At 46.9% G+C, this 18,234-nt stretch overlaps 7 protein-coding genes across 7 annotated transcripts; 4 read left to right on the plus strand and 3 right to left on the minus strand.

Moving 5' to 3' along the window:
- Window positions 1–568: 568 nt before the first annotated feature.
- On the plus strand, window positions 569–2,912 carry EYB26_001647 (uncharacterized protein; the record flags this gene model as incomplete). The annotated part of the gene is made up of 4 exons (XM_054260956.1): window positions 569–1,353; window positions 1,410–2,037; window positions 2,085–2,279; window positions 2,358–2,912. The coding sequence occupies 4 exons, from the start codon at window positions 569–571 to the stop codon at window positions 2,910–2,912; spliced, it is 2,163 nt and encodes a 720-aa protein (XP_054116931.1).
- Window positions 2,913–3,303: 391 nt separating this feature from the next.
- On the minus strand, window positions 3,304–4,224 carry EYB26_001648 (uncharacterized protein; the record flags this gene model as incomplete). Its single annotated transcript, XM_054260957.1, has 1 exon — window positions 3,304–4,224. One exon carries the CDS (start codon window positions 4,222–4,224, stop codon window positions 3,304–3,306), a length of 921 nt encoding a protein of 306 aa, XP_054116932.1.
- Window positions 4,225–5,990: 1,766 nt separating this feature from the next.
- On the plus strand, window positions 5,991–8,447 carry EYB26_001649 (uncharacterized protein; the record flags this gene model as incomplete). Its single annotated transcript, XM_054260958.1, has 3 exons — window positions 5,991–6,056; window positions 6,124–6,547; window positions 6,601–8,447. The coding sequence occupies 3 exons, from the start codon at window positions 5,991–5,993 to the stop codon at window positions 8,445–8,447; spliced, it is 2,337 nt and encodes a 778-aa protein (XP_054116933.1).
- Window positions 8,448–8,903: 456 nt separating this feature from the next.
- Window positions 8,904–10,347, minus strand: EYB26_001650 (uncharacterized protein; the record flags this gene model as incomplete). Its single annotated transcript, XM_054260959.1, has 4 exons — window positions 8,904–9,038; window positions 9,107–9,464; window positions 9,529–9,588; window positions 9,653–10,347. The coding sequence occupies 4 exons, from the start codon at window positions 10,345–10,347 to the stop codon at window positions 8,904–8,906; spliced, it is 1,248 nt and encodes a 415-aa protein (XP_054116934.1).
- Window positions 10,348–11,027: 680 nt separating this feature from the next.
- EYB26_001651 (uncharacterized protein) lies at window positions 11,028–12,584 on the plus strand (the record flags this gene model as incomplete). The annotated part of the gene is made up of 4 exons (XM_054260960.1): window positions 11,028–11,095; window positions 11,165–11,683; window positions 11,741–12,394; window positions 12,461–12,584. The coding sequence occupies 4 exons, from the start codon at window positions 11,028–11,030 to the stop codon at window positions 12,582–12,584; spliced, it is 1,365 nt and encodes a 454-aa protein (XP_054116935.1).
- A 2,304-nt stretch (window positions 12,585–14,888) lies between these two features.
- Window positions 14,889–15,809, minus strand: EYB26_001652 (uncharacterized protein; the record flags this gene model as incomplete). Its single annotated transcript, XM_054260961.1, has 1 exon — window positions 14,889–15,809. One exon carries the CDS (start codon window positions 15,807–15,809, stop codon window positions 14,889–14,891), a length of 921 nt encoding a protein of 306 aa, XP_054116936.1.
- A 683-nt stretch (window positions 15,810–16,492) lies between these two features.
- EYB26_001653 (uncharacterized protein) lies at window positions 16,493–17,803 on the plus strand (the record flags this gene model as incomplete). Its single annotated transcript, XM_054260962.1, has 1 exon — window positions 16,493–17,803. One exon carries the CDS (start codon window positions 16,493–16,495, stop codon window positions 17,801–17,803), a length of 1,311 nt encoding a protein of 436 aa, XP_054116937.1.
- Between the last annotated feature and the right edge of the window lie 431 nt (window positions 17,804–18,234).

Consider the following 18,234-nt stretch of genomic DNA (forward strand, 5'->3'; position numbering starts at 1 on the left):
ATAGGCTATTTGTTCGACTTTATCACTTCGACTGCCTATTTAAGATCCATGTATTGTCACAATAGTGGTCATCTTGTGAGCCTCTGTGTGTTAATGAGGAAACATTGTCCATTTAGGGCAACAAAACGCCCAGACAAAGAAACTGTCCGAGACACGCAATGAAGTGGCAAGTTCTATAGAGGTCACAATAAATTGATCAAACAATAACCTTGGCAGATTCTCACAATATCTTTATTATTGGGCAAAGGGGGCTTTGTCGAATCTAGCTTCCTTATCGGACAGATCCGTCACTATTTTAAGGGGTTACTACCTGCTTGCTATCTTTTTAGGGCTTCATCCTCACCCTGCCTCAGCTCTATCTATTTTCTCTTCTTCTGCCTCTTCTACGTCCGTCCAAGTTTCTCCCTTCATCATAGACATATGCTAACATATCAATATTTGCTCTTAATGATACCCTCAACCAGAAGAACCAATATCATCTTAGTCCACGACATATTTACATCTCCAGAGCTTCATATCATATAATACCCTCTTATTATTTCTCTACAGGCGTGGAATTGTTGACACAATGGATGGTTTCCTCGCACACTTCGTACCATTTCTGCGCGAAGTCGCAATCTCCGCAGCAATCGAAATCCTCATCTCCTTACTCCTAGAAGAACCTACCTCCTTTTATCTTAACATACTTTTCAATCCCATATTCACAAAGGCTAAGATTTACTCTTACGAAGGTCTTGTCTGTACTATCTATGCAACCGCTCTCTATGGCATCTGTCAGTTCCTCAAGGCATTCTCGACCATGCCTATGGAAGAGGCTGGTGATTATCAGATGGCGGCTCTCTATTGGTACCCCATCACGGAGCTCGATCTTATTATGAACTCGATGGATGACGAGTGGGATTATATTGCTCCCTTATTTGCGACTATCCATCATATTTACATGGTATTTGTATGCTGTTTTGTCGGTCTGTCGTTGGGATGCGGCTTGATCATTCATACTCACCTCCCTGCTTGGACATTACCCTATCCACAGTGGTTTCGATCGGCATACACCTTTATTGCTACTATATGTAGCGGCACTGTTAGAATTATTCAATATATCTACGCCTCTGTGGAGTTACTTTTGGCTTATTGCCTTGACCTGCTTCTCCCAGAAAGTCCGTTATGCTTAATCGTCAGCTCCACGGGGCTGATTCTCGGTGATATACTGCTGGCAATGTGGGCTGCAAATATTTTAGTTCCTGCTCACCCAAGTGACCAATTCAATACGATGAGATTTTGGAATAAATCGTCGGAAATACCTCCCCACGGCGCTGTTTTTACATGGCGCTTTGGCAGCCCCCCAACGCCAGGGTATGGCTCAAAGGTAGTAGAGGTCATCTGGCTGGTGTACAGTGCTATCCCGCAAGATTTGCAACATGGTACAACAATCAACACGAGCTTGATGAAATGCATCACTATCCTGCGTTCACGGGCCCTATCGCATTGCTAATAATATTCGTCGGCTTCACATTGATTTGGGGGGATAAGCCCCAGAAGCTCAGACAAGTTGAGCACACAATCGAGGAGACGCTACGCAAGAATGAGATAACTCACGATTTTGAGGATTACCTAAGAAAACGATTGAGCAGGACGGACGGCTGCAAGGCATTTTTAGCGGCAAATTTGAAAGCATTCCGTGATGTTGTTGCACGGAACAGAACTCTTATATATTCAATTGGGGTTCTTAATGGTAGGGCTCAGAGAGCGCAAAACGATCTGACAGAGAGAGCCCAGCAACTTGATGCATATACGAGAGAGTGTCTAGATCTTCGGGGAGTTAATGCATATCTGCAGACTGAACTCGGCAGACTGCGTGTTAGTGCTGATGTGCAGGCCCATACGACGCATCTGGCTTCGGCAAATAATGAGAACGTTAACCTTCAGCATCAGATGGATAACTTGCGGCAGAAACTAGAGGCCGTTCGTGGATCAACAGAAACTGCTGAAGTAAGAGCGACTGCAGCTGAGACAGATGGATCGAGGCTCCGCGAGCAGGTAGACAGATTGGAACAGCAGAACGCAGAGCTTCGACAAACATTCAGGAATTGTCCGAACAACAAAGTACTTTTGAACGCGAGAAGTCAGCTACCAAAGCTGCTGCAAACAACGATACAAACATAATCACTGAACTCAGAACAAGAAACAATGCCATGATCGCACATATTCAAACTCTCCAAGTCGGGCTGAATACCCAGGAAGCCCGCTCAGCCGAAACGATAAGAGCTGCCGAACAAACTGTGCGCGTTTTGCAAGATGAGCTAGCCGCGATGAGGAGAGTCCATGATTCCCGGACCTAAGAGTTCGAGGATCTGAAGGCTCGTGAGGAGCGGACGAAAACGGTGGTCAGGAACAGGGGCCTTCAGATGCGCAAGGTGCATCGAATTAGACAAAAGAAAACATCCAATTTGAAAATTTTGTGTCAAGAAGAGAAAGAAACTTCTACGGCTTATAAAAATCACAACCAACTGTTAGAGCACCGCCTTTCTCAATTGGACACGTCTCGGAAAGGCAGTACGCAGGTCATCCACGATCGGCACAAGGACAACGAAGCCAGAAAGTTAAGAGATCAGCTTGAACGATCGCAAGCGCGGAACCGGATACTCCAAGATGAGGTCAGGAATCAACAGGAGACAATTGATCAGCTGCAAAGACAGTCGGTCACCGCCGCAACCATGTCTCCTGGTCAGCAACAACCATCTACGCCGCGCTCCCGTGCCGAATCCGATGAGATTGTGCGAGTGAGAACTGAGCTCACGCACGCGGAGGAAGATATTCGGCGCCTTCGGATTCAAGTGTCGAATTTGCAGATGCAACGAGGCGGTTCCAAGTCCGGTGATCCTTTCATGCGAGGGAATCAGCGCCGACGGTGAGATTCGAGTCTGGAATCGAGCATGAACCCAGAAACATCGCCTTAGCACAGCAGCATATAACGGACAGAAGGGCGCTAAATTTACCGGTTTAACACTTTAACACCGGTAGATTTAGCGCCCTGGCTAAAGAACTTTGGATTTGACTTTTTCATAAAAAGGAAGTGATGTCTAAATCCAACATCGACAGGAAGTTAATTTGAATCTTGTGGCATTTGCTCTACCTACTGAATCTAATATTTAGATGCATCTCATTCCATTCCCGGCGTCAGCACAGACGAGTTGATACATGTACATCGATGAGACTATGAGGATTATATATATATATATTTGATGGGAACAAGCGACTGTAATGCCGCATCTAGCATGATCTTGAAAAGAAGAATGCTTTGAGCTATTTTTCTGCTCGGAGGGCCAGACCATGGGCCCCTTTGTAAGCAGGCACCTCGGGCTGTTTCCAGCGTCCAAGTAAATCAGCTTTACATGTTTCTTCTAATTCAAAGACCTCGACCTGCAATGGCCGGCAGTTGCTGACCATATCTGCACCCTTTCCGAATCCCCACTGACTAAGATCCCCGCCAGGACATGTACTCAGGGCCATCAGAAGATTCTGCTCGGCGAAAAACTCGATGAAATCATTTTTCTGAGCGGGGCACGGCTGCATGAAATATCTTCCTTTACTATCCAGCCCGGTGACCTGGAAAAGATTGATCACATCGTGGACATCGCTCTCACTCAAGCCCAGCGGCAAGACGGCGCGTGTCAAGTTGCTGTGGCAATGGTGGTCGTAACTCGCTTCTTTCCCAGACAAAAGAACATTAACGTATGGATCACACCGGGTCCCGAGAAGGTCGTGGCATCTTCCGCCCGTAGGGTCCTGGCCGTACCATGACAAGGAATCTGCGATGATAGTGCACAAGGGTCGCATGTAAGGGAGACAGCTCCACAAGCGATCAAAGGTTGACAGATGAGATTGGTGCAATTGTCTGGTTCGGGACGCCCAGAACCTCTCACGAGGATTTTCCAGGTTCCAGATGTTGAGATCTCCAACCTGTGGCCCTTCGGGGGTCGAAATGCGCACAATACTGCCCGCGGGCACCTTCCAGGCTCGTCCGCTACAGATAGGGATCGTAAATGATTCGATTGGCTCTGCTTTGCGCGGTGCTTGCTGAATTGAAGTGTAGAGATCGTGATCGACCACTAGAGGCGAGCCAGTTGTTGGCAGATAGCTGGGCACTGGTGGTGGAGGGGGGTGAGTGGCCACATACGTTGCTCGTTCCTCGGCCGAAGCTGTAGCAGGTGGAGGATTAGACATCTTTACCGTAGAACGACAGTAGGCTGGATCTTTGGTTTCAGGTCTGGCTTGCTTGATTGTGTCAATGATACAGGTACACACTCTAAACTTATATGAAAAAACGATGACTTATGATAATTTTATACATGTCGTGCGTCGTCGCCGATGTGCGGCCGACCCCACTGAGGAGCCGGTTGACTGAGCCGGTTGGTCTGAGCCGGTCGATTCTCTTCGGCTCTAATCTGAGATAAGAAACGAATGATCGGAAGGAGTATGAAAGTATATAGGCACGACTACATAGAAAGATCAACAAGATCGACAAACGGGTTCAACGAGCTGCGGAACGCCACTATTGAAGCCTTGAGGATTAGGATTACCGTAGGATTAGGGCTATTTTAGTCTCGTTTGGGAGTAGCTTCAATCCGTGCCGTTCGGACGGTCCGCTCGTGGGCGTCATTGACATGTGGAACAGCCATTGTTCACATTATTAAATTATATGGAAGAATTATTCGTTGTATTGCAAGTATATAACTACAGCGTACTAGTTAACTACGTACTCGTAGTATGTAGGTTATTCCGTGATGCGACTACGTAGTACGTGCTCGTCGTAGCCACGGCGTAGATTAGAACAATATAGGTGATACGGGTGGAAATTGGCAGGTGGATATCCGATTCTTCCGTGGTTCGGTGTTGTCTCTGGATGGAAAACGCCCCGTAATACGTGTTTGTCTTGGCATGGGGTATTTGTGTTCAGAGGACTCCAGAGGTACAGAGACCTGTTCAGTACACATCGAATATGCCAAACGCATTCAGGTGGTACAGCGTAACGGAGTACATGAACAGTGCCTCGGTCTGAAACAATCCTGTGTGGATGATCCCTCCTGGCGCGTACTCTGCACGTCTTATCTCGCAGCAACAATTAACTTATTGAGTTAGTTACGTTAACTACTAACTACCTAACTAACCACTCCCAGTTACTGACAGCCAACTAGCGCTGACTACATAGACTAAAGTAGCGACCCAGGAACACCAATCAGACTGCCCATAGGCTTTCTTCCCGTCTCGGCAGCTGCTCTAGCCGCCCCTTCTTTCCTCCGCGTCCTCCGTCGCTCAATCATCCTTTCGTTCATTTACACAAGTACCATCGTCTATTAACTACACTCGCTCACTCGTCGCTCTGTCGCTCTCTATCGCCGAAAAGACCTCACTCCTTCTGTGGCTCGTGATTCGTGGCTGATCGACATACCTGCCGGTGTCCAGTATTACGCTGCGTTCCGACCGTCTCACAACATTCTGAAACCGCCAACCCCCTCCTACTACATCCCCCAGCGTCAAAGACGCCCCAATACATGAATTGACAGTCGCTGTTCTGTCATCGCTTCGATATCATCTCTCATTGTCAGCGTCAGCATTGTGTCAATAATCAACTCATGGGTCGTCCTATTAATCTGCAATTCGGACGTTTGATGGACTAAGGACCCTAGCTTGGCTCCAAAGGTGAACTGTGGTTGAAAGATCGGCGGTTAAAGGAAATATCAACACACACATAAAAAGAATGTCCTTGTGATAGCAATCATTTGTCTGCTTCTTTTCAGCGCAATCTCTCAGAGAAACACGACCATTCGCTCTTTCTTTCGCTCTTTCGCTCATTGACGGCGTGGTTTGTTCGCGGCAGGTCCGGAGAGCAAGCTACTGTACGTCTATTCTGGACGGCAATAAGAACCATCATTTTTCCTCGTCACTTTCGTTTTCTGGCTGTATAGCCTTATCTGGCCGGCCCAGACAAAATGCCTTGCTGTGGAGATCGGGAGAAAATCGGTCAGATGAAGCTGGAGCAGACATGGGATTACATCGTGAGTGATTGATTGTCTTAAAAATCGCAGGGCTCTCGGGATTATGCTAACTTCTGAATTCCATCAGAATCTTAATGACTTCAAAAGCGGCTCATGTTTCACCGGCTTCTCCTATTTCATGGTTTGGGTCTTTGGCGCCATTTCCATCTCGGTCTACGGCGTCGATACTTTTACAGCCGTCAACTTGCTCGCTTTCAACAAATGGTCTAGCCAGATTCAACCCAAGATTCCAATCAGCATTTCGCGATGGATTTTCGCCGGCGCCATCATTGCATCCTTCGTGCTGCTCATATACAGATGGATTCGAGCAATTCGCGTCATGCGAAGCGGCGGTATTGCTGAAAGTTATCTAGATCCGCTCGCTGTCCGTGTACAAAGTGTGCGAATTGGCAAACACAAAGGTTACAGACGCTTCTTGGTATTCGCCGAATTGACGAAGAGTAAAAAGGGCGCTGATTACATCGCTCTCTTTTCCTACTTTTCGTTCGAAGGTGAGTCCTTTATGACATGTTTTCAAAATTCTGGCCCCTGACAAATATCATAGCTTGGCTACGTATTCTTCTTGCCGACGGTCCTCGCCAAGTCATCAACGCCATCACATTGTATTCTGTGATGGAATTGGATCTGATTCCGACCGGTCATAATGCAGCACCTGATGGTACCTCGCCAGTCGCGCAATTTTTTCTCAATATCAAAGCATTAGCCGAGAAGAACTATCAGCAAGCCGTGATTTTGTTCGGCATGTTATTTACTCTTCTCGTCTGGGTCGTTGCTGCTCTGAGCTTATTGCTTTCCGTCATTCTCTACCTGATTTTCCTGTGGCATCATATTCCGACAGCGGACGGCTCACTCAAGCAATACTGTCGACGAAAGATTAACACTCGTTTAGAGCGCATCGTTAGAAAGAAGACGGATAAGGCATTGGCTAAAGGTGGAATGCAGTTGAATGAGCGGACGCCAACAATACCTTTGAGCGCGGGCGAAGAGTTGAAGCCCATCAGAGCAGCACCAACGCTACCTTCGCTTGCCGAATATCCAGAGGACAAGAAGCCAGCTGTTACTGTTGCTCCCTTATCTCGTCAGCCAACTCAAAGCACATTGCCGCCGTACACTTCGGAAGCTGGATCGTTTGAGGCGCCGCGTCATGACGAATCGTACCCGCAACCGAAGCTGCCAGACCTCTCTGATGGCGGATGGCTTACCAAGACGAATACACAAAACTCGGCTTATGGGGAATCGGCATCACTTACTGGCAGCGCAGCTCCCATGGGATATAGCCCGCTTGATAATCATTCCACGCCGCAAGATATGCATCCTGTGCCTCCAGGGCCTTTCAACCCCAACCAGGGAAGACCGTATTCCCCAGCAATTAATCGATCGCCCACTGCACAGGGCAGACCTGGTCCACCAGGACCGATGCCAATGGACGGTATGGGTAGACACACTCCTGGTCCACCAGGACCGATGCCAATGGACGGCATGGGTAGACGCACTCCTGGCCCACCAGGACCGATGCCAATGGACGGCATGGGTAGACACACTCCTGGTCCACCAGGACCGATGCCAATGGACGGCATGGGTAGACGCACTCCTGGCCCACCAGGACCGATGCCAATGGACGGCATGGGTAGACACACTCCTGGTCCACCAGGACCGATGCCAATGGACGGTATGGGTAGACACACTCCTGGCCCAGGCTATTCGCAAACACCACCACCTCAGATGATGGGCCGTCAGACACCAGGTTTCCCTCGAGGCGCCCCGCCTGAGCGCTCGTATTCCCCCGCAACGAATATGTCAAACGACCTACCATATCCTCCGAGCACGAACCCGCCATTTGATCGCCAAGGAACCCCTCAAAACAACATGCGCGGTATGCGCTCGGAGTCGCCAGCCTACAATCCATTTGATCGTCAAGAGACCCCTCAACCAAATATGCGTGACATGCGTTCAGAATCGCCGGCATTTAATCCACTGGCTCCCGGCCGTTCATTCACATCACCACTTCCCAATTCTTCAGCAATAGACCCAGTCAATCGCGGTCGCACTCCAGCTGACCGCACTGCTTCGCCACGTCCGCCAAATCAAGGTGGCTATGTGGCGTTCAATCCTTTTGCATCCTCCACAAACGACACCAATCTCAATGATCGCAGCCAGTCACCGATCTCTGTAGCCTCGCAACCAATTCCGCGACCTTCCACCACGGCACCATCTCAAAATTCCAACTTGAATCCTCGTCCAGGGATGATCCGAGCTGCAACTACGACACCCTCCAATGGATTCAGACGCAATCAGGGACCACCCACTCAATTTCAGCAACGGCATCCAGTGCATCAAGAAGACGATGAGGATGAATATGACCCTTTGTCATATTATGGTAGTGCCAATTAAGTACTTCTCTGAACCTTTCACTTGGGTCCGAGAATAGTCTCGCGGGTCGGACATGCTACTTGATATCTATCACAAGCAGTCTTCCATCATGTAATAATATTTTTATTTGTTGACATTCACATCGTCATAGACTGTCTATCGTTTTTTCTGCATTTTGATTTATGACAATTTGGACGGCAAGAGCTGGAATCTTGTGCGCTGCAATGACTGGCATTGATGAAGCTTTGGATGATACTTTTCTCTCTTTTACCTTGATATACCCGTCTTTTATTCGCAATCATTACCTCTACGGAGTGGTACAGGTCGTCTTTTTTATTCTAGTTTACATGTTTTTCAGGGGGTGATACATATGGTCTCATAGAAAATATTAACACAACGAATTCACTCTTCATACAAGTAGCATGGTATATATGGGCATATCGAAAAGCCAGTACACACGACAATAAGACGAAGAAATCAAATCAGATTCCCTCTAAGGGCCTGCTCACGCTCAATAGCTTCGAACAATGACCTGAAGTTACCTGCACCGAATCCAGAAAAGTTATTGCGCTGAATAATCTCAATAAAGACAGTTGGTCGATCCATGAGATGCTGCAAATATCATCAGAGCATATCCTTTAACTTAATATAGTGCAGTAGAAAAAGAAAGAAAAACATACCTTTGTAAAAAGCTGCAACAAATAACCGCCCTCATCAAAATCAATCAAAATATCCAACTTCTTAATGTCCTCCCACGCTTCCTTGGGCATCATGCCCGCTTTCTTCAGACGCATCCACATATTATCGTAATATGTCGGGGGAACCTTGATGAATTCCACGCCTCGCGCTTTCAGGTTTGTGATTGCGCTGATGATGTCGTCTGTCAGGAGGGCGATGTGTTGCACGCCAGCACCGTCGTAGAAATCGACATATTCCTCGATTTGTGATTGTTTTTTGCCGTGCGCGGGTTCGTTGATGGGCATTTTGACGATGTCGTTGGGGGAGGACATTACAATTGATTTCAGGGCGGAGTAGTCACTATCTTTCTTGTTAGGGTGGGTGTATGGATATTTGGGGGTAGGGGGGAAAAGGGGGGACTTGCGTGCAGATGTCCTTGTCGTCTACGGACCAGAAACGGTGGAAACCGAGGACTTTTTCGTAGCTATATCTATGTTAATAGATATGCATGAGGCATGTGAGTGTGTAGAAAGTGAGGATGGACTTACTATGCGCACACCTTCTCCATCTCATCCCAATCTTGATTGCCCACACAATGATCAACCCTCTTCAAATCTACCTTGGGCAACAATGCCGCGATGGGATCACTGCTACTGTAGACAGTCTCATCCCTATATCCAGGCAAGAAAATACCTGTGTACGGCACCGCGAGACCCCGTCTTTGGATCAAGGTATGCGTGGTATCTCCATACGTTCGAATCGTAGCAACCCTCACCTGCCCATTCTCATCCTCCAGGGTCTTGGGTTTCGAAACTACAATAGCGCCATTCTGCACAGCAGCAGTGAACACGTCGTCGACCGAATCAACTTCAAATGCAATGTCTTTGACTGCATCACCGTGTCTCGCCAAATGCTCATGAATCTCTTTTAGGTTCTCCCGCTCTTCCTGGCTAGGAAATAGTCGGTTGAGTTTGTCGTCGTTGTAGGGTGATCGAAGAGGCGATGTGAGCACGAAAGTAATACCGCCGTTGCGCACGACGTGCGAACAAACGCCGCGAGAGCCGGTTTCGAGACCGCGGTAGGCGACGCGCTCGAAGCCCATGCGGGCGACGTAGAGGCTTGCGGCTTGTTTGGCGTTGCCGACGTACCAGTGTACATAGTCGTAGCCGCGAAAGGAGGAGAGCGAGTTTGAAGTCGTAGGGAGGTTTGAGGATTGGTGGTCTGCGATGGCTGATGGTGCCATTTTTGGTCTTGTTTGTCGTTTTCTCTATCAGTTTGTGAAGCTGTCGTGGATCGCAAGGTTTGGGTTATTGTAGTTCTTCTCATTCACTTGCATCTATCCCCTTGGATTATGGATTATGTGTATCTTGTATTCAAACATATACTATGACTATTAAATAATAGGGATCCCCATATCACCAGACACCCCCCCCCCCCACGGATAATTTATGAAGATAGCCGCCCATCGCCATCCGCCAGCATCCATCCCTCTATATCCAAGAATCCGGTTTGGTGTAACATGTCTACGCAATCCATTACAAGATTGTAGACCGGCTAATCAAGGCCACACGGATATTTCAGGTAGTTCGCTTCCATCCGGGCGTCTTCTAGATTGACCAATCAGGATGCCGGCGGTCGGCTAGTACCGGCTATTTTGTCAAAGTGCGGGGAAATGGCAAAAAGCTCATTCCGCGCGCGAATCTGGGGAAGATCAAGGAATAAAGCAGATGATCAACGTAGGATTACCATTTCACAGGCTCTGTCAGAATGTAAAGACTGCAAATTATCGAGGGATATCTACTACTGCTACTTCTACTACTACTACTGTTGTTTTCTACTTGACTGGATTGGAACTTGTTTGTTGAGCTCATTTCATCATTCTTTCCGACAGCAAGAGCCTTGGCTACCGTATAACCAAATTCAATGCCCGTCACTAAGTTCTCCACTCCTGATCCGTACAACTACCTGAATGGCCTCAACTCCTACCATGAGTAAATTACCTATTCTCATCAAATAAGCATTATTGCAAGGGGGAAACAGAAAAATACTAACCATCATAGATCTGAAGCTGTAAAAGGTGCTCTCCCCACCGCCCAGAACTCACCCCAAAAACCACCCTATGGTCTCTACGCCGAAAAGCTCTCGGGCACAGCATTCACTGCCCCCCGACACGAAAACAAGCAGACATGGCTCTACCGCATTTTGCCCTCCGCGGCGCATGCAAACTATCAACCCATCGCAGGGGATACATACCACACATCTCTCAGTAATGCCAACGACGCCCAGAACAAATTACATTACATCCCCAATCAATTGCGCTGGAACCCCTTTGACCTCGACGAGAAAGTCAGCTGGGTTCATGGTCTGCACCTTGTCGCTGGTGCCGGTGACCCGACGATGAAGTCTGGGTTGGGGATACTGTTATATGCCGCTGGGAAGGATATGGGTAATGAAGCGTTCTACTCGGCGGATGGCGATTTTTTGATTGTGCCTCAGCATGGGACTTTGGATATTCAGACGGAGCTGGGGAAGATGATTGTGAGGCCGAATGAGATTTGTGTTATTCCGAGGGGTGTCAAGTACGTTTTTTTTTCCCCTTTAACCACTTCCCTGGGATGATTGACTGACGGCGATAGATATCGAGTCAAACTCCCCTCTGGCCCAGTCAGGGGATACATCTGCGAACTCTACCAAGGCCACTATGAACTCCCCGAACTAGGGCCCATCGGCTCCAACGGTCTCGCGAATGCCCGCGACTTCCAAGTCCCCGTCGCAGCCTTCGACGACGACGATGGAGTACCAACGGAATATACCGTCATTAGCAAATTTAACAACAACCTCTTCTCCGCCAAACTCACACATACCCCCTTCGACATCGTGTCCTGGCACGGAAACTATTACCCCTTCAAATACGACCTGGGCCGCTTCAATACCATCGGCTCAATCTCCTACGACCACCCAGACCCTTCTATTTTTACCGTGCTAACCGGTCAATCCGATCACCCCGGTACAGCTATTGCGGACTTTGTGATTTTCCCTCCTCGCTGGCTTGTGGCAGAAGACACTTTTCGACCTCCTTGGTATCATAGGAATGTCATGTCGGAGTTTATGGGTCTGGTTGCGGGTGACTATGATGCGAAGATTGGGGGTGGGTTTAGGCCTGCGGGTGCTAGCTTGCATAATATTATGAGTGCACATGGCCCCGATACGAATACGCATGAGAAGGCGAGTAATGCGACGTTGAAGCCGCAGAAGGTAGGAGAGGGGAGTATGGCGTTTATGTTTGAAAGGTATGGCCCTTCCGTCCGTCTGTGAATTGGAATTTTGCTTGAATGGATGCTAATATTGGTTCGTAGCTCTCTCATGGTAGGCGTATCAGAATGGGGTCTCAAGACATGCGAGAAGGTACAAGGAGATTACAACGCTCAAAGTTGGGAGCCTTTGAAGAGGCATTTTGTCAATCCTAACAAGACTGCTTAACTATGTTGGTTGGACTTGGTCTATGAATTAAGTTTTGTCTTTTAACTTGCACGGTTTCTGTACGCTAGAGTATATATATCCAGGGCGATTTCCAGGCTTCAGTTCTATTGCCCGTATTGATATCAACCTCACTCAATATTTGCGTTTCGTGTTGCTCTAATTTCCCTGTTGTATTCAATATCACATAACATCCTATACCCAAATCTTTGACTGTGACCAAACTCTCACCACTTGCCAGATTTAGATTCTCCCACGCCAACCTTGCAACTGCCATTCAAGTCAGAGAAGCGAGCGATTAATCATTTACTATCTAATCTCATCCAATTTCCCTCCTAATGTGGAATCTCAACCAGCAAACCCCATTCAGCACTTTTGAGTATCCACTCAATCCTAAAAAGTGAAATTTTGGTAAGTCAAATAAGCTCAACTTTGGCTCTACAGTCATTGCTTTCTCATGCATCACCCAGAACACTATGATGGATTAGTCCTCTAGCTAAGGTTCTTCATGGCGAATGTTTTGCATTCTTCAGTGCTGGTTTGTTCGTTTTTAATGAAGGTTAGAATTGAAGTAATCACAAAGACACAAAGACACTTAGTAGATTTTGAATGTTATCTATCTAGGAGTTGCCGTTCCATTCATCCGGCCATTCCAATCATATCCAGGAAGGCTTTTAAAGCTCTACTTGTTCCGGACTTGTTATCGACCTTCTTTTGGTCAATGGTGTCTGGAAGCTCCAATGACTTTTTCGAAACCTCCAGGTATACGCATTGAGAGACCTTCTTTGTTGCTGTGAACAAGTAAAAACGACACCATTATTCTATGATGCATCAGTATAACAGCATTTCAAACTTATACCTCCACCGTAATGACTCAATATCTGAATAGAATCCTTGGTTACCCAATTAGGCAATAAACCCGTTAGCCCTAACTTCCCGGATACAGTTAGCACAGTAGATCTTTCAATATCCTATTTAACCTCGTCTATATGCTGTCGGCACTGATATTAGAGACTAGCAGTTTACAGGATCCATAACATCTTTTTTTTCAGTAACATAACGAATTCTTCGGACCAGATGGCAACGGGTTCATCTAAGTGGCCATCACGCCACAGGGACCCTCCTCTGGCGTCTCCGCCTAGGTTTTTTAAGCTGGAAACCAAGCCGCAAGATCCAAGCCCTCTATTTTCAGTATTACCAGCGGAATTGCGTCTTTTTATTTTCGAGTACACGCTCACCGACTACGAATCTACCCACTACTTTTACCACCCCGGAGATCGAAACAATTTCCAGCAGATCTGTCCTGACTATAGGCCGCGAAGAAGAACCCTTACACAACTCTTGCGCACTTGCCAACGCATTTATTCTGAAACATGGCTTATGCCATTCATCTTCGCTGAGCATATATTTTATGTTGGGTCCCGTCATCATGGCACGAACGAAGATGTTCGACAGGATACAACCATTACCCATACCAGAATGACAGCCTATCTTAAGACTTTAAAAGACTACGCAAATACTCATAATGAGACGTTCCGGATACCATATATTGATAAAATCTGAATTTACTTCCATTCAGCTAACGCGGATCCCGTTTACCCACTATCCTACTGGCAACAACTTATACCAAGAGAATTTGGACCAAGGTGCATTACATTTTCCCTGAGTTACAAGAACAGCTGGATGAAATCCATGTACGGCTATAATCTTAGCGCCAAGTGGGTTAATGAAACTCGATTCCCGAATTCCGTGACTTGTATACGTATGGAACTAGGCAAGTTTTCTGATGATCCCCAGCTCCGTCAAATCGTCTCGGAGGTGGTTTTGAATTGGTTCTTTCGTCGGGAAGATGGCACGGTATTCAGAGCGGCTGAAGATAATGTGTTTTATAGACACTGGAGAGTACTCGAAGATCCTAATGAACGAGCCCCGTTTACAAAGAGGATTTATGTCATTCCGATGGTGACTTGGAGGCCAGTTGTGGAGTTTGATCCGTTCGTGGACGGTTATGAATGTCCGGACTTGGATTTGACGAGCATGGCAAGGCAGATGGATCGTATTCCTCTTTCGAATGTTACCGTCGCGTACGTATGATATGTATGTGAATGAAATAGCGGGAGTATCAAATATAAGATATATGTTGGAATATGAAGTATTATATGTGTACATAAATAGCTTAGTCTATCATACCTTTTAGATAGGTATGTTAACAACATATTTCGCGTGTAATAGTCACAATGGATATCATTTTTTTAAAAAAAAAAAAAAAAAAAAAATTCCACAATAAATTCAAAATTGCATTGAAATTCAAGATTGAAACTCTTCAATCTCCTTCTTCAAAGCCTCCTTCACAATCGCTCCACACATCTTCGCATACGGATTCGTCCCCACACTCAATTGTTTTGCAACTTCATTCCCATACCGACCCGCTTCAAAGAAATCTTGACTGGCCATTTCTTCTAGTTGATCCCTACTCGTGATTCCGAGGAGTTGGTTGGGACCTCCTCTTTCTTGGTTTCCTGTTTCGTTCGTGTCCTTCTCCTCTTCCTTGCAGATCTTGCCCGCTTTGAGTAGAAGATAACCCCTGTGCATATGGGTGTTTGAGAGTAAGCGGTGCTGAGCTGATGAGACATTGGTACTGTCCCCATTCGCGCCGGTTGGTACAGGGCTAGCTAATGATATGGCTTTACTCAAGTCTGATAGAAGTTTCGTTGCTAGATCTTTGTTTGCGGGATGGAATATAGCGGCATCTTTGTCTGTGTCGTTTGCGTCCGAGTTTTTGGATTGTATGAGTAGCCGTAATGCCTGCGCTCTGTTTGCGTACAGCGGTGGATAATCGGGGTGTTCGGTAATAAGTGATGAAAGATCAGCAATGGCTTGTTCTAAAATGTGGTTTGGCGTCGATGATGACGATGCTTCCTGTGTCGAATATGTGGTGCTTGATGTTGACGAGCTAGTTTGTATCCGATGTATTATTGCCAGTTCACGATCTTTTAACGAACTTAATGCCGCCTCTTCGATAGAACATCGAGGAAATGCTGGTAATGAATCGTCGATATTGATGGCTTGCGAGTCGGCGGCGGCTGTATGCTCTAAAGATGTATCTGTCGAAGATGGAATAGGAAACGAGCCCTCACCATTGTCGAAAAGAGCTTGCAGGACAGCGGAGTCGTTTGATGTAAGCTTGAGGTTCATTTTTGGCGCGGTGATAGTGGCGGCTGAAGCCATTTCGACGGTCTTGTCTTGAGAAGTTCGTTCTTGTTTTCTCGAACAGTTTGAATTCAAGCGATGCTATTTGGTTTGTCTTCGACTGGTAGATTTGACTATATTACTCCACGTGCGATTCTCTTTGTACCCGAGGTGCTGAATCAAATCCACGGAAGTTGCGAGATAGACCGGGTGTTTTGGCTTCGGGTATCGGAGGGCTGTTTATTGCCAACATATCTAATCAACCATAACAACTATGTTAACTTAACGTTACTGTATGACTTATGTATCTAGTTCCATAGCAGAGGAACACGTCATGCCGAAAACTTGCTCGATTCATGTGATACACTTTGAACTACATGAATCCGGCTCGAGGCGGCTAAAACCTCGCAAACAGAAATCGTCCAAATTGAGGGCGAGGTCTAAATACCCGGTACTATCCGCCCGCGGAGAATGTTCCGTTCTGTCACAAAGCAGTACACCCCGCATTGTGTAAACAATTGTCATCTCAGACCTAGGCCTCGGAATCCATTGTCGAGCTTCGTTTAGTTCTTCTCTGAGAAGAAAAAAAAGAATTGGTGTGACGTGCAATCCGTTCTGATACAACCAAAAGGAAGGGGGAAAGGATCAATCGCTGCCTCCGTCAATTTTCAACTGCATATTCTTTCTCCAAAGCAGCATACAATCCGCGCAGAATCAAAGACATGGCATCCTGGCTCCCAATCCCCGCAAAATCGCACTTTTCTCTTGCGAACATACCCTTTGGCATAATCACAACCCCCAAATCAAACGTACCGGTACCAGCAATCGCCATAGGCGAATATGCGCTCGACTTGTCTACGTTCACAAAAAATGGAGGTTTCACTCATTTACCTGGCTTCAACGGGGATGTTTTTCACCAGTCGACTTTGAACGCCTTTGCGGCACTGGGTCGACCAGTTCATAGACAGGTGCGAGAATATCTGCAAGTAGTCTTCAAGGCAGACACGCCTTTCCCCGAAGTTCTCAAGGACAACAAAACCCTTCAAAAAGAAGCTCTCCTATCACTGAATACGGTAACAAACCACCTCCCACTACAGATTGGTGATTACACCGACTTCTACGCTGGACGAAACCATGCATACAACGTTGGCGTTTTGTTTCGCGGGCCTGATAACGCTCTACAACCGAACTACAATCATCTCCCCGTCGGATACCATGGTCGTTCATCGAGTATCGTCGTCTCTGGAACGCCCATTGTTCGACCAACAGGTCAAATATTGACGAATCCGACTGCCAACCCCAAAGTCCCCATTTTATCTCCTTGTAAGAGATTGGATATTGAGCTGGAAATGGCTGCATTTGTTGGTACAGGCAACAAACTCGGTCAGCCGGTGCCCATTGAAGAGGCTGAAGATCACATTTTCGGACTGGTCTTGATGAATGATTGGTCTGCACGAGACATTCAGGCGTGGGAATACGTGCCCCTAGGCCCGTTTAATTCCAAGAACTTTGCGACTACTATCAGTCCATGGGTCGTCCTTATCGATGCGCTGGAGCCGTTTAGAGCGCAGGGACTTGAGCCTGGGAATCGAGACTCTATTCTCCCATACCTCCGGGAACAGAGAGCAGATAACGCCTTTGATATCAAGCTGGAGTTTGACATCAGACACAATGGTCTCAGTAAGGACGAAGCGCCGATTCATGTTTCCGAAACAAATACTACGAACTTGCTTTATTCGTTCGCGCAAATGCTCACTCACCACACTATTACTGGCTGCAACTTGCGTACGGGAGACTTGTTGGGTAGTGGGACAATCTCGGGCAAAGAGCCAGGATCGCAGGGTAGCTTGCTGGAGCAGACAAATGGTGGGAAGGAGCCGCTTACATTGGCAGACGGAAAGACGAAGAGAGTATTTTTGGAGGATGGTGATGAAGTTATATTGAAAGCTGTTGCTGGGAATGTCGATGGGGCATATGTCGGATTTGGTGAATGTGTTGGCAGAATTGAGCCTGCTGTTACTTTTAACTTCTGAGAGGCAAGTATCATTATATATGCATGCTATGTATAAACAAGATAGCTGAGGGCATGAACGTCAATGAAATTTGAGGTTGTCGTTTCGGATTGATTGTTCTGGTAGGCTCTACCTTTCAATTGTAGGTTGCTAGTTGAGTACGTAGTACCACTGAGTTTCGCACTACAAAGAAAAAATACCTAATTATCAACCTTATCGAAAAAAGCAAACACTGTTTTTCAAATCAGCTACGTCAACTTGCAGCCAACGTTTCTGTGTGCATTTTCCAAAGTGGCGGAAGCTTTTCCGTAAATAGCCGGCGGGATCTAGGTAGGTATCCGCTGGGTAGCATATCACGTCTTTTTGTGTCAACATCGTCGAAGTGATTTCAATATAGCCAAGATTCTGAAGAATTATAAAAAAGGCAATCACGTCGATAGTAACTGGCAAAC

The sequence above is a fragment of the Talaromyces marneffei genome, chromosome 1 (genome assembly GCF_009556855.1).
Source record: "Talaromyces marneffei chromosome 1, complete sequence".
Taxonomy (NCBI): domain Eukaryota; kingdom Fungi; phylum Ascomycota; class Eurotiomycetes; order Eurotiales; family Trichocomaceae; genus Talaromyces; species Talaromyces marneffei.